General features: G+C 50.0%; 2 protein-coding genes across 2 annotated transcripts; both read left to right on the top strand.

The window, feature by feature from the left end:
• Nucleotides 1-968: 968 nt before the first annotated feature.
• On the top strand, nucleotides 969-8415 carry TCF23 (transcription factor 23). Its single transcript, XM_027620601.2, has 3 exons — nucleotides 969-1334; nucleotides 2110-2352; nucleotides 4153-8415. The coding sequence occupies exons 1-3, from the start codon at nucleotides 1113-1115 to the stop codon at nucleotides 4330-4332; spliced, it is 645 nt and encodes a 214-aa protein (XP_027476402.2). The 5' UTR covers nucleotides 969-1112; the 3' UTR covers nucleotides 4333-8415.
• A 772-nt stretch (nucleotides 8416-9187) lies between these two features.
• LOC113938053 (60S ribosomal protein L35a-like) lies at nucleotides 9188-11222 on the top strand. The gene is made up of 2 exons (XM_035729011.1): nucleotides 9188-9251; nucleotides 10848-11222. Exons 1-2 carry the CDS (start codon nucleotides 9188-9190, stop codon nucleotides 11177-11179), a joined length of 396 nt encoding a protein of 131 aa, XP_035584904.1. The 3' UTR covers nucleotides 11180-11222.
• The last annotated feature ends 4525 nt before the right edge of the window (nucleotides 11223-15747 follow it).

Below are 15747 nucleotides of genomic sequence, written 5' to 3' on the forward strand. Positions count from 1 at the left end.
TGGATTGTGCTGCAAGCAGAGGTTGGGACTTGGGGACAGGCAGGGGCTACTGTGGCAGATTTGCTGTCCCTGCATCCTCACTCCTCCTGACTAGCTGTAAGGAGCAGATGATGTGACCAGCATGGGGACAGACATGTGAGTGACCCACCCACAGCAGAACAGCGTAGGCTGAGGGGCAGCCTTCCAAGTCTACCTGGCTGCCCTGGGCTCTCATCCCACTCCCATCACTTACTAGCTGCGTTTACTAGTTGTGTCACTTCCCGATCCCCGTTTTCCCATCTGTAAAACGAGGATATGAGAGTCTCTTTTTCCTTAGAAGGTTGTTCTGAGAAATAAATAAGAGAATACTGTGCTTAGCACAGTGCCTGGCACAGAGTGATCTACGAACACTGAACTGTGAGGGAACTCGCCAGGGTGTGGTCATGCATAAATTAGGGTATCCATCAAACAGGGAGACATGGGCTCTGCGCTCTGTGGGGTTTGAAGAAATCCTCACAAATAAAGGGTATAAGCCAACGGATGAAGGCAGCCTTTCCCCCCCGGAGGAAGGTATTCCGGGGAATGGAGAAGCACTGGGTTGGAAATAGGAGGCCTGCTTGGGGGATGGGGAGTAGTGCCCTGTGGCTGGAAGGTCATGTTCATTGGCAAGGGGGGGAAAGGTCCTTTTAGGGGTGTGTGCAGGCGGGCTTCTGGCAAAGGAGGGGGTTTGGGGCCCTTCCAGGGACTTGAGCCTCAAAGCTAGACTTGCATGTGCATGGCAGGACTACTGTCAGGGTCCGTCCGGCAAGGCTCTGGGAAGGGAGCTCCCTTCCCACCACCCTCCTGCCTCCTTCAGCAGGGGCCTCCTCCCAGGGCTCGGCCACTCCCGGCGTCAGTACCCCCACCCCTGAGCCGGTTGGGAGGCAGGCAGGAGGCTTCTCGCGGGGGCTGCGCCCGGTGGGCGGCTTTCCCAGAGCAAGGAGCGAAGCGGGACGGACTGGGCGCCAGCTCCCTCAGAGACATTGCTGGCTGGGCGACCCGCCTGCCCGCCGAGCTTGCGCCCACAGGCTCCGTCAGGCACTGTGTTCCCGTCTAGGGGCTGCAGCACCCCCCCCCCACCCCGGGGCTGTGGCATGTCACAGAGGGAGGTCAGAAGGGCCCCCGCCATGCCGGGAGTGGGGCAGAAGCCGGCCAAGGCCAAGCGGCGGCTGGTAGCAGGCCCTGGCAGGAAGCGGAGCCGCCTGAGCAGAACAAGGCAGGACCTGTGGGAAGAGACGAGCTGGAGCGACCAAAGGTGGAGCAGAGCTGCCCTGAGCCCACGGGGGGTCAGGCCCAGGAGCCTGGCTCGTGGCCGGGTAAGGAAATGCTGGACCTGTGGAGGGAGCGGGGGGGGGGGGGGGGGGGGCAGGGGGGAAGCAGGGGTTGGAAGGTTGGAAGGGCTGAGGTGTCACTCTGACGGCGAAGCCTCACTCAGCGTTACTGTCCCTGCCCGAGAGGGGGGACACTGGCGCCTTCGACCCCAAGGCTCCACGCTTGGGTGGATGGGGTAATTCAGGGGGTCTCAACCAGAGTGCGGCTCAGAGAGCTGGCCCAACTCACTTCTCTGGGGGCCCTGAGGCCTGGAGGAATGGGGTGGATTCCCCACAGCCCCGGAACTGCAGCCGGTGGTGAGGCCAGGACGGCAGCTGTGGGTTTTGGCCCCTGGTTGGGGGTCCTTTCTTCTTCACTGCAGCTGTGTCTTCATCTCAGGACCTGGCTGGGCAAGGGTCAGCCCTACAGAGCAGGGGTGGCTCTGAGCTTCCCGCGGTCCCAGGGCACCCTGATAAGCAGGCTTCAGACTTGGGTGTGGATGGAGCAAGGGCTAGAGTATTAGAAAGAGGAAAGGACTCTCAGTTTCTGAGCCCAGCCTTGCTACCCTGCTGCCATCTGACCCCAGGTGACACCTTCTCTGCATTTCCTCAGGCATAAAGCAGGGTAGGACTGAGAGTGGACAAACAGGGCCTGAGGTCCTCAGGTCTCTGCTGTTCAGTGCACTACTGCTCTGGAAGGAGACCTCACACTAGAATGCTCTTAGAAACAGGGGCCGATGGGGGTCCAGTCAGACCCACTCACCTGGGGTCCTCTGTGCAGAGTGAGGCCAGTCCCAAGAACGCTGCACGGGAGCGGAGCCGGGTGAGGACACTGCGCCAGGCCTTCCTGGCCCTGCAGGCCGCTCTGCCTGCTGTGCCACCCGACACCAAGCTCTCCAAGTTGGATGTGCTGGTGCTGGCCACCAGCTACATAGCCCACCTCACCCGCACACTGGGCCATGAGTTGCCCGGCCCCGCCTGGCCTCCCTTCCTGCGTGGACTCTGCTACCTACACCCTCTCAAGGTAGGCCACGAGCCCCGGGCCTTGGGGAATGGGGTTTGGGATGGACTGGACTCAGGCCCCCTGCCCTGAGCAGAGCTGACGTGGGGACCAGGGGACTGGCTGCTTCCTGCTCTCTCAGAGGGAGAGGAGCCAAGCCTGGCTCTTGGGAATCGGCTGACCCTGGGTGCAGTGGGGGTGGTGATTGGAAATGGCTTCATGGAAAATGCAGTTCCTCCAAGAGGAGGGAAATTCGGAGCGGTTTCTGGGGCTGGGACCTAGGAAAGGAAACCGCACCAGGAGAGTCCTAGATTCCAGGGCACATCACCTGATCATCATATAATGCGTCGGTGTCGTCTGGACTTCTGCCATAGGAGGGATCCCCCTCTGGGAGAACAAGGTCTCAGAAAGCCTCACTGGAGACGCAATCAAGCTGGGGTGGGGGAGGGACCAGCAGTGGGGGGTGGGCAGAATGTGTGTGTGTGTGTGTGAGGGGGGTGCTTCCCACCTCCTAGACCGGGACCTACCTTTCCTGAGCCTCAGCTTTATCATATGTGAAAGGGAAGCTAACACGAGCCTTACTTCCCCTCCATGGTATGAAATGAGATCATGAGTGAAAAGTATAATTAACAATATTCACCATCACTGGTGAATAACAGCAATAACAGTATTTGGGTGCTAAAGTTATGCCAGGAGCTGGGCTTAGCACTCCAGTTCTTTCCATCTTCTTGTCCACACGAGAACCCAATGAGGATTACTTTACAGATGAGGAAATCGAATCTTGGGGAGACTAAGTGGCTCAATGCAGTTTGAACCCGAGGGTGTCTGACCTCAGAGCCCATGCTCATAGCCACCAGGCAGGCCAAGGGTGCTGTAAGCTGCTGGTTGCAGAGTGAACTGTTATAAAGGATGGGTCATCTCTGCCCTCTGAGGCCAGACAGCACTGGAAAGGGCTCCGCCTTGTTTTTATGGAGGATACGTTCACCCTCTCTATCCCCTAAACATCACAGTTCTGAAATGTCTTGAAACTTGAGATTTCTTTTCTTTCATGCAAATATAGCTAAAATGCAAGAACTTGAGACTGAATGGGGACAACTCTGAAATGCTGACAGTGGCAGAGTCGTTTCCTTACCTGTAAAGCAATGACCCAAGTCAGGCCCTTGCATGTAGAAGGTGATGGATAAATATGCTGAAGAAAGAAGAGATGAGAGCCGGTTCTGTCTAGAACTCAGGCAGCGTGGTGGGATGGGATAGTTAGCGGGGAGCAGTGCCCCTTTGGGGCCCCACCCCATCGAGGGGCTGCCAAGAGGAGGACAGCCCTCAGAGCAGAGTCAACTGGTGTTTTCTGGGGTTGTCCACGCTCCTGCTGGAAGGATGCACAAGGAGGTCCCCAGCTTAGACAGACGGGCAGCACTGAGAAGTATGGCCAGGGATACCTGGGTTGGGGGCTGAGCAAGAGAAGAGGTCAGGGCTGTTCAGTATCAGGAGGACCCTCTCCTTGCCCCGGCTCTGCTGCCCTCCCCGCTGCCCAGCCCCTGGCTGCTGCCAGCTCTGCCATGCACCTCCCTCCCCACCGTCGGGGGGCTCCTTTCAGGACCTTGCTCTTCTCAGACAGCACCTCATGAGCCTCTCTGCCAGGCTCAGCGGGTCAGGGGAAGGCAGGGGGCCATAGGTGGTGGTGAGCCGAGACCACTGTCATCAGAGCAGTCATGGTAGGGGAGGGCCTCAGGGAGGGGGGCTAGTGAAGGCCAAGTTTGGGGTGCCAAGGACTACGAGGGGCTGCAACAGTGAGCATTACTCACTTCCCATCCCCGTGTCTTGCAGAAGTGGCCCATGCGATCTCGTCTCTATGCTGGAGGCCTGGGGAGCTCTGGCCTTGACCCCACCACAGCTACCACCTCAAGCCAAAGAACAACGGAGGCAGAGGCCAGACCCCAAGTCTCTGAAGAGGCAGACGCTCTCTTTCCTACGAGGCCACGCTCACCAGCTCTCGGTGACAAATGAGCATCACACTTGCCTTTTTCTCTTAGACTACGACTCGAGCTTAGGAACCTAGATTCTCTACCAGCCTGCCTGTCTTCCCTCTGACTCTCAGCCCTCGGATTGAACAGGCTCAGGTTCAGCTCCCAGGTTCCAGCACGCAGACCTGGCGAGGCAGTGGGCCCTTCGGCAATGGGAGGGTACTCAGGAGCACTGGGGGAGGCGGGTGTTGTGGTAGCTGCAAGGGAAGTGGGAGAGGACAGGGTTTGGTTGGGTTGGACGCTGCGTTAGGACACCGCCCCTGCTTTCTCCCCGAAGCTTCCCACAAACCCTCCGGACATGCAGGTGCAGAGGTTAGAGGCCTAGGAGGGCAGCAGCTGCAGGTGCTGATGGGAAAGCCAAGGGCAGGACAGGCTCTGGGCAGCTGTGAGTGTGAACAGAACTGGGCCAGGGTCACGTAGGCAGATGGAAACTGAAGAAGGGAGCCTGCTTGCTATTGCTCCAAGACGTTACCTGATGTCCAAGAGGCAGGGGGGGAATTTAGGAGTCTTGTCTGCACTGTGGTCTCTCCAGCTGCCCCTCATCACTACACTTCCTCCCTCTCTGGGCCCTGCGCCCTTCCACTCTTTTCTTGATAATGACTTAGATTTATGGGTTAAGCCAGAAAGCTTGCATTGCTTGCATTCCAGTTTCCAGAGAAACTTTTCGATGGTGTCAGCTGCCTAGTTTGACATGATCTTATCCCAGAGGAAGGCGTACCGGAACTGAAGCAGACAGCACCTGAAGGCCTTGCATCTGAAGGATATTGATGGGCCTGATTACCTCCTTGAAGGACCTTTGAAGGAGAACACTTACCTTTTCCAGGGGATGACAATTAGTCTTCTCTTTCCATTATGTTAGAAACCTAATCTCCAGGAAAAACAAGATGGGGCCTGGGTTCCCTGGGTTCTTTATATAATTTTGGCCTAAGGCCTCACTGGCTCTGGAGTTATTTCTACAATCTGTCTACAAATGAACTCTCCAGAGGCAGCTTCTCCCCACAGGCCCTGCCCTCCCAGGCACTCCTTAAGTCTTGCCACAGGGTGTCGGAGATCTCTGAGAGCTTTAGCGGAATTTCTCTCTGGCTCTGAAGAACTCATTTGAGGACATCCTAGAGTCTACACATACTAAAAGTAACTTTCCAGATCAGGTACAGCTTCAAAACCAAAAGGCACCTGAAGTCCAGACAGAGAAGGAACCAGCTTTTGGTTAAAGATCAGTGCCTCAGAGCGGGAGGGGATGGACCAGGCTGACTTGAGTCCCAACACGGGTAGCCTTAGAGCCACCATTGCCATTGTGGGACTAAATGAGGCTCTGGCATGACAAGCCACTGCTCCTCCACAGGGCTGGGACAGGGCAGCAGGGGAAAGGGGCTGAGGGGTGACTCAGCAAGTTGGGGTGGAGGCAGAAAAAGACAGAGAACGTCCCAGCGTGGGCTGCATGGGATGTGGGAGAGCAGCTGAACGGTGGCTGGGAGCCATGGGGAGAAGGTCTCAGCCAAGGCTGAACTCATAAATCTACCAAGTCTCCACTGAGGGGCCCACTGAGAATGGCTCCTGAGCAGCTGGATGAGGCCAGGCAGGGGCAGAGACCAGGTGTGGGTGGGCATGAGCACAGTGTTCTTCACAAGACCATAAAAGTCCAGCTTGAATGTTCTATTTTTAAAGCCAAATAGCAATAACTTCCTGGTTGACTTTGAAAGTGGTAGGCAGAGGAACAGATGAATCTCCTCCCAAGCTGGTGGCACACAATCTTTTTCTGGGGAATGGAACTGGGCAAGCTGGTTTGGGGCATACACTGGGGGGGGGGGACCCCTTCTGATAGCTAAGGAGACTAGTTTGGAGCCTGCCCCACCCTACCCTGCTGAGACTCCAGCTTTTGCCCAGTAGTATCAGGCCCCCCTGGGGTGACTGCATTACCCCGGTAGAGAAGATAAGGACAGCAAAGGAAGATGAAGCTGGTGGATGGTTGAGGAAGGGCAAGCGCATTCAATACAAGTTGCTTAGGCTGCCCCAGCCTCCTGTTTTCCTTCGTGCCCAGGCCAGCCTGGGGTCCAGAGGCCATGTCCTCCAGCTGGAGAGCACCCAGCACAGGCCAGGTTGCCAAAGGGCCGCGGAGGCAGGCAGAGTCAAGGGAAGGACCAGAGGACGAATGGGAATGACCGGAGGAAATGTCAGGTCAGAGACTGGGATCCACAAAGGAACCGGAACCAGGAGTTCTTTGCCTCTGCAGCAGAGGAAGAAAAACACCTGCTCACTGAAGACTTTTTATTCCCACCAGGTCTAGGGGCATGGGGTAGGCAAGAGTGGTAAAAGGCAGGTTAAGACTCAAGTCCAAAGACAGCTTTGGTCCCCATGGAAACAGGGGTGTGTGGGCAAGAGGCTCCAAAAGGAAACAAGCACAGATGACACAATGTCACCAAGGTGGCCTAACTCAGGAGTCAGGGGGATGGCTGGCCCACTTGGCTAGTTTGTACTACCTGCCCAGGTGCCCATGACCCGAGGTGGCGGGAGAGGCAGAGACAGAACAGCTTCCCCAGAGTTGGATGTGCATCTGCTTCCCGATGAGCAGCAGAGTTGCAGGGCAGAAGCTTGGGCCATGGGAGAAGCAGAGCTGGCCGAGGGATGTCTAAGTAGAAGGTGGAGACTGGATTTTACCAGTTGGGAACTAGGGTAATTAAAGTACAAGATCTAGTCTTCTCTGAGAAGTTCCTTTTCTCTTCCTCTGGAAGGGGCCTGGCTAGGATGAATCAGAGGGCACCGTCCACCCCTTTTTGTGGCACAAGCCCTAAACCCAGGGCCCCTGCAAGCTTGGTGTTGTAGACCAGGAGTTGGCTCACCGGCCACAGTATACCAAATCCAGCCCACCTCCTCCCAGCCCCTGCAGGTTTGTGTAAATAAGTTTTTGTGGGTTACGGTCATACCCATTTGTTTACATGTTACCCATAGCTCTTTCCTGATACCACAGCAGAGTTGAATAGCTATGACAGATTAAGCCTAAAATATTTACAATATGGCCCTCTAAGAAAAGGTGTACTGACCCTCACTCTAGATCACAGGTATTCAAAGTGTGGTCTGGGGACTCTGGGGGCGTCCCTGAGGCCCTTTCTACGTGGCCCAAACCATTTTCATAATACAAGATGCTATTTGCCTTTTCTCACACTTCTCTCACGCATCATGGAATTTTCCAGAAGCCACACAATATATGATATTACAACAGATGGGATGTAGAAACAGATAGGAGAATCCAGCTATCTATTGCAACAGACATTAAAGGTATTTGCAAAAATGTAAAACAATGCCACTCTTCTCACTAAATATTTTCCAGTATGGAAAATAATTATTTTTCATAAAAATGTTATACATATTCACATATAGTGGGCTAATTAATGTAATTTTTTGAAGATCTTTTTCTTTATTTGAGAGAGGGAGAGCACACATACACATGGGGGGGGCAGAGGGGGAGGGAGAAAGAAAGAAGACTCCCGCTGAGCGCAGAGTCCAACTACACACAGATCCCCTACAACCCTGAGATCACCATCCGAGCGGAGACCAAGAGCGGAGACCAAGAGTCAAAGAGTTAGACGCTCAACTGACTGAGCCACCCAGGTGCCCCTAATTAATGTAATTTTTAAATAACAGCAAGATGTCAGCTGTTGAGAAGCAAACAAAGGACAAGGGACCACCTCAGCTGCCTAGGGCAGGAGCTGCAGCATTATGTGTCACCTACAGAGATAGCGGAAGAAGCTGATCGTGCACTGAATAAACCGAGAAGTAATGAAGGGGCAAAGACGCCTGAGGTTTTTTTTAACCTGAAAAACCTTACAAAAAATTATGGTCCAGAAATCAGAACAAGAACAGTCCTCCACATTGAGGATGCTGGAAGGAGAAAAACAAGCTCAGTAAATCAGGCCTAAATCACATCAGTTACCTCCGGCTTCAGTGGGCTGGAACCTCTGGGTTGGGGCCAAGTTGGATGAAAACAGATTCCATGTCCCACATCCCAGAAACCACAGCTAACTGCAGGCTGGGCGGCAGAGCCCCTGGAGCTCCTGGTGCAAATATAGGTACACTCTCTGTAAAGGTACGAATTTTAAATAGGGCATGGGGAGGGAGCCCATGTCCGGTGAACAGAAGACCGTCAAGGTATCAAGGTCTGATGCTCTCTGAGAAGAAGCGCAGTAGCACAAACCAGAAGTTGAAGCAAAGCTCAACTATTACCGCTGAAGTGTGGCCATGTGCCAAGCCTGCTGGGGAGGGCTCCATCTCATCTCAAGTAGCCATGGGCCCCGGGTGCTGGGAGGGCTGCCAGATGCGGGATGTGCCAATCAGCAAAACTCCTCCTTCACAGGCCAGGCTGGGTGAATGTGCCTCCCTAACGCAGTTACACTACCCCACCAACTGGCCAAGCAAGTGAGACTCCCTTTCACAAGGTTCATCTATCTTGGCAACAGTGCACCACCACCATTATTTCCCTGGACAGAAAGGCGGGCCAGGACAGACCTTTTCCTTTTTTGCTTTTGGAAGCTTTGTCATAAAAATATGCCACTGAGGGCGCCTGGGTGGCTCAGTCGGTTAAGGTTAAGCGTCTGCTTTTGGCTCAGGTCATGATCCCAGAGTCCAGGGATCGGAGCCCCTGCGTCTGGCTCCCTGCTCAGTGGGGAGTCGGCTTCTCCCTCTGCCCCTCACCCCTACTCATGCTTGTGCTTTCTTCTCTCTCTGTCTTTGAAATAAATAAATAAATCTTTAAAAAAAAAAAAGTGTAACTCTAGGGGAGCCTGGGTGGCTCAGTCTCATAAGCCATGGACTCTTGGTTATAGATCAGGTCAGGATCTCAGATCATGCGATCTAGTTCCACCTTGAGCCCCTCAGGCTCTGCATTCCGATTAGAGTGCCCCTCCCCTCGTGAGTGCTCAGGCCTGCGAACGGGTTCTAAATAAATAAACAAATAAATAAATAAAATCTTAAAAAAAAGAAAGAAAGGTGGAACTCTACATGGGGGAAAATGGTGTTACTAAAAAATTATGAAATCCTAGACTGTATTTGAAATCCCAGGCTGAGTACAGGACGCAGGGTTAATAGATTTTCATGGGATTCTTGTTCTGTGTGAGCTACGGGGGGAGTGGAGGAAGAACAACTGGATAGCCTTTTTTTGAAAGGCAGTGTCACTTTGTAGAAGAGATCGTGATATTGCAAATCGCTCCAAGAAACCAGCTGTTAGAAACACTGTCAGTGATGTGGCGGGTGTGTTATTAATGCCGTGCTTATTTAAGACCTAGGATGGAAAGGGGCTGGTCTCAAGATGTCCATCGACAGATGAATGGATAAAGAAGAGGTGGTATATATACACAATGGAATATTATGCAGCCATCAAAAGGAATGAGATCTTGCCATTTGCAACAACGTGGATGGAACTGGAGGGTGTTATGCTGAGTGAAATAAGTCAATCAGAGAAAGACATGGATCATATGACCTCACTGATATGAGGAATTCTTAATCTCAGGAAACAAACTGAGGGTTGCTGGAGTGGTGGGGGGTGGGAGGGATGGGGTGGCTGGGTGATAGACATTGGGGAGGGTATGTGCTATGGTGAGCGCTGTGAATTGTGCAAGACTGTTGAATCACAGATCTGTACCTCTGAAACAAATAATGCAACATATGTTAAGAAAAAAGAAAAAGAAGAAGATAGCAGGAGAGGAAGAATGAAGGGGAGTAAGTCGGAGGGGGGGACGAACCATGAGAGACGATGGACTCTGAAAAACAAACTGAGGGTTCTAGAGGGGAGGAGGGTGGGGGGATGGGTCAGCCTGGTGATGGGTATCAAAGAGGGCACGTTCTGCGTGGAGCACTGGGTGTTATGCACAAACAATGAATCATGGAACACTACATCAAAAACTAATGATGTAATGTACGGTGATTAACATAAGAATAAAAAAGTTGATATTTAAAAAAAAAAAGAAAGGGGCTGGTCTCATGCATATCAAAAGAAGCCAGAGCCTTCCTCAGGCTCCCCGAAACAGTACAAATCCTATGTCAATCGTTTTATGTCCATCCTCCTAAAGCCCTTTTAAGAAGAAAAGTGTTCTTGGGGCGCCTGGGTGGCTCAGTTGGCTAAGCGACTGCCTTCAGCTCAGGTCATGATCCTGGAGTCCCGGGATCGAGTCCCATGTCGGGCTCCCTGCTCGGCAGGGAGTCTGCTTCTCCCTCTGACCCTCTTCCCTCTCGTGCTCTCTATCTCTCATTCTCTCTCTCTCAAATAAATAAATAAAATCTTTAAAAAAAAAATAAGAAAAGTGTTCTTTTCAGCTCAAGATGACCAAGAGATTGGTGGGGCTTTCTGCTCCACTCCCTTCACTGGAGGACTTTTTTTTTTTTTCCATCACCATATTACAAAGATGACTTTGTACAAGGTCAGAAGTAGAACTGTCAAGAAGCCTCCCACAGGCCATCTTGGAGCCTGTGGAGGCCTGCTGGGAACAGGACTCCTGTAACGCCAAATAGTGTCTGGAAGGCTGTGGTCCAAGGCCATTTTTGCTGGCTATAAGCGGGGTCTCCGGAACCAGAGGGAGCACACAGCTCTTCTTAAAATCGAAGGTGTTTATGCTCGAGATGAAATGGAATTCTATCTAGGCAAGAGATGTGCTTATGTGTACAAAGCAAAGAACAACACAGTGACTCCTGGTGGCAAACCAAACAAAACCAGAGTAATCTGGGGAAAACTAACTCGTGCTCATGGAAACAGTGGCATGGTTCGTGCCAAATTCCGAAGCAACCTTCCTGCTAAAGCCATTGGCCACAGAATCCGTGTGATGCTGTACCCCTCAAGGATTTAAATTTAATGAAAAGTAAATAAAGGTGTAGATTTGTTCTCTTGTATTTTTGTTAAAAAAAAAAGAAGCCTCCCACAAAGCCCTAAATTGACAAAGCATCTATGTTGAAATATCTCCTCTGGCTTTACCAGAATCTTCTCTTAAATTTACATCCTGAGCCAGGGAAATCAGTTATTTTGAAACACCTCCTCCCAAATTGAAAAATTGTGGAGGAAAGTGACTCTGATCTTGACAGAAGGGTATCTAAAGGAATTAATCAGTTCTCCCATAGTCTTTATTTTATCCCAACTTGATGTGGTCCTGGATGATCATCTCATTAGTACAATAATAGCTATTCTCACAGGGCTTTCATTCAATCTGTGCTCAGTTATGGAAACTATGCAACTCTGTTTCTCCAGAGACATTCTAAACAAACATGAAGAAACAGAGCAGGAAGGAGAAATCTTGGGTTTGTAAAACATACTTGATTCTGAAGTAGAAATTACCTGCCTTGTAGGACTCCTGCATGAGTGACATGTTTTCTAAGAAAAATCGTTGGATTTCTATTTCTGACAATATGGTGGACTAGATAGGCAGGGAAATCCTCCTGGTACAGAACACTTAAAATGATGGATAAAAAATTAAAAACATATTTTTAGGGTCGTCTGGGTGGCTGAGTCGGTTAACCACCCGACTCTTGGTTTTGGCTCAGTTCATGATCTCGGGGTTGTGGGATTGAGCTCCGTGCTCAGTGGGAGTCAGCTTGAGATTCTCTCCCTTCCCCTCTGCTCCTCGCCCCCCAAATAAATACATAAAATCTTAAATATATTTTTAAAGATTTTATGTATTTATTTATTTATTTGACAGAGAGAGGGAACACAAGCAGGGGGAGTGGGAGAGGGAGAAGCAGGCTTCTCGCTGAGCAGGGAGCCCGATGCAGGGCTCGATCCCAGAACCCTGGGATCATGACCTGAGCCGAAGGCAGACGCTTAACCGACTGAGCCACCCATGCACCCCCCAAAAACCATATTTTTAAATGCATTGTTGGGCTGGCAGAAAAGTAGGGGAAAGGAATCAGAGAAGGAATCAGAAACCATAAAACCAAATGGTAAGCCAGCACTGAGGCCAGTACTGCCTTGACAGTATCTGCGGATTGTTGGTGCCCCAGGCCAGGGTTTTAATAGGCCAAATTTGGGTGCAAGAGACAAAGCCTGGGACCCATACAAAATGGGAAGTTGAGTCAGAGACCCTGTCATAAAGCTGGGGTCGCCAAAAGGCAATACCCTCATCGTGTAAAAGAAAGTTGGCAACACTTGCTATAAAAATAGACCTTGGCTGGGGTGGGGTGGGGGGAGTTCCCCAAAGATTTCTAAGCCCTCAAACTTTTGCGGGCCAAAAAGCCAAAAATTTCAATTGGTCTCAATTTAGTAGTGTTTCTAGGCGCAAGCAAGTACAATTCTTCTCTGGGAGAATAGACTTTAAATCTAAGCTTTGAAGGATTCCCATGAATAAAGTTGTAACAAACTTGAGCTCAGAGCAAACAGTTATAAAAATCTGAAGGAAATATAAGCCAGCATAAACAAACGATAGCAGAAACACTGAACTGTAAAATCACACTGGCAATGACTGCAGATACAGTAATGTTTAGGTACATGATAAGCATTAAACATGTTTCAGATGTTTAAAGAAATAACAAGGATTTTGAAAAGACAATGCAGGAAAAAGAGGCTAAAAATGAGCAGGCAAAATTGGGGAAAAATAATTTCTAGAAATTAAAAATATAATATTTTAATTAGGAACCCAGCAGATGATTAGAAACTGCTGAAAACAAGTAAATTGGAAAACAGATCTGAAGAAATGACTCAGAATTCAGAACCTATGGACAAAGAAAAGAGATGAAAAATAGAAAAAGAAGCATATAGGAGAGTATATTCATGAATCTGAAATAAGGAAATACTGCTTAAAGAAAATATAGCACGAACTCTAAAGGAAAAAATCTGATAAGTTGTACTATATAAAATTAAGAGCTTCTATTCATCAAAAGGCACCAACTGAGAGAGTGAAAAAGACAAATTCACAGGCTGGGAGAAGATATTTGGGATGCATATAATCAGAAGGACTTATATCAAGAATATATTAAAAATCCCAACCAAGCAGTAAGAAAAAGACTGACCATCCAACTGTAAATGGGCTACAGACTTAATGAGGAACCTTTTTTTTAAAAAAAAATTTTAAGGGCGCCTGGGTGGCTCAGTTGGTTAGGCGACTGCCTTCGGCTCAGGTCATGATCCTGGAGTCCCGGGATCGAGTCCTGCATCGGCTCCCTGCTCAGTAGGGAGTCTGCTTCTCCCTCTGACCCTCTACCTTCTCGTGCTCTCTATCTCTCATTCTCTCTCTCTCAAATAAATAAATAAAATCTTTAAAAAAAATAAAAAAAATTTTAAGTAATCTCTTCACACAATGTGGGGACTGAACTCACGACCCGAAGACCAAGAGTCGCATGTTCCACCGACTGAGCCAGCCAGGCATCCAAATGAGGAACCTTTCTAAGGAGGATATCCCAGTGGTCAAGATGGCCAACTTCAATAGTAATTAGAAACATGCAAATTAAAATCACAATTCACATTCACCAGAACGGTTATTATCTGTATCTATTAAGTCTAGCAAGAACACTCCTAGGTATATATCCCCAAAATATGAGTGCACAAGTGCATGGAAAGATGTGTACAAGAATCCTCATAATAGCGTTTATCTATAATAGCCCCAAACTAGAACCTTGTATTCGTTTTCCTACGGCTGCTGGGGCTGGGCTTCCTGCAACTACAGTTCTCTTTGCCGGCTGGCCCCTTGTTAAGCTCCGCCAATAGGGGGTGCTAGAGGAAGCCTGCAAAGTGGGAGGAGAGGGAGGGGCCCTGCTTCCCACACCGGAGGGTTGCGGTGGTAAGAGCTCCCCGCAGCCCGCCCCACCCACAACCTCCGCCCTCACCCCTACCCCTGCCCCCGCCCCCGCCCCGCCCAGCCCCCTGCCTCAGGGGCTGCACTAGGTTCCACCTTTTCCCCTTCTTGGAACCAGCCTTAGTTGTTTCCCTTAAAGATACCAGCACCAACTCTTCAGTACTCCTTCCTCTGAGGTCTCAGTACTCCTTCCTCTGAGGTCTCTCCTCCTCTAAGCCTCTGGGTTCCAGTACACTTGTACCTTTTCCCTTTGTTAACCGCTACCTCTCCAGGGGCTTCAATTGCCACCTCTGCATTTCCTTGGCATTTCCCTTTGGCTTATGCTGTCCTTATAATAAATATCCTCTGTTAAATTAACTGGTCTGTGTACCTGACTGGACCCTGCGTGATAGGATGGCCAAGGTTTGAATCTTTTGGCATCTGGCCTGCCTCCTGACAAGGGATGCATTGAACATCACTCACTCCCCTTTTATATGGGGGAACCTGAGGGCTCCGGCAAGTTTCACAGATCCTCACAGCCTCGCTTGGTTGATTGTCGATGGCGTCTTGACCCGGTTGCAGAAATCAACCAGAGCCAAAGAGAGCAGAGCATCCTGGGTGTCTACTACGGTGACTGCCTGCCAGGAGGACACTTAGGGTCACACCGATCCTTATGAACACTCTCTGGCTGGACTTTCTTTTCCTTCTGTGAATGTGCACAGGAAGATGGCATCTTTCCTAAAGTCTTCGTGTTCCTCATCAATAGGTTGTTGAGGAAACTGAACTTGAGAACGTCTAATGTCTAACTGCTGTTGCTATGGCCACCATGTGTCCGTATGTGTTTAATAACGTCATTGTAAGGGCTGATTCTTTAACCAGATTGTAAATATGTGTGCAGAGGTTGCCCAGCAAAGGAACAAGAAGGTTATGCAATTTGTAAGCAAAACAACGTGAGCTAAGACCTTGATGGGCCATGATTTTTCAGTGTTCTTCCCTCAGGCGGCTGTACCGACCATTATGAATCATTATAAACCCAGACCACCCTCCTTCCCCCAAAAAATCCCTGATGGTATATAATTTTCTTAACTCAGGTACACACCCCCATAGTTCCCACCATTTAAATGTGTGTCTAAATAAGGCAGAATACGACCATCATTAAAAACCCATTTTTATTTACACTTTAAGCCAGAATATTCTCATAAGATTTTCCTACTGTATAAATTCTAGATTGTGCCAAAGTTTTGGTTCTGTCCAGAGGCATTATCCTTAGGATCTCAGCTCCTCACCTCCTCAAATGCAATTTCCTGTTGCTTCACTTCAGCCACCCACTCCTATGGTCATGACCTTCACCTTATCATCACCAATAACTGCACTGTCTCCAAAATCTCTATTTCAAGAATTCTGACTTGTTCCTTATCTCCTATCCTCCTCCTGTAGGCTAGTGCATGCATTCCAGCATTTCTTCAATCTTACTGAAACCTGTGACTCATATACTAACCATGTTGCCTCATGTCCAAACTTCCTCTTTATTCATGTCAGATTCCACGATCATTATTGTAATTGCTCTCTTGCACATACCACTATCCTTTGCCTCCCCTGCACTGTTTTTGCTTGGCAACATCCTGACCCTGTAGTATTTTCCACTCCAGGCCTTGCCT

This window comes from Zalophus californianus, chromosome 8, assembly GCF_009762305.2.
Source record: "Zalophus californianus isolate mZalCal1 chromosome 8, mZalCal1.pri.v2, whole genome shotgun sequence".
Lineage (NCBI taxonomy): Eukaryota > Metazoa > Chordata > Mammalia > Carnivora > Otariidae > Zalophus > Zalophus californianus.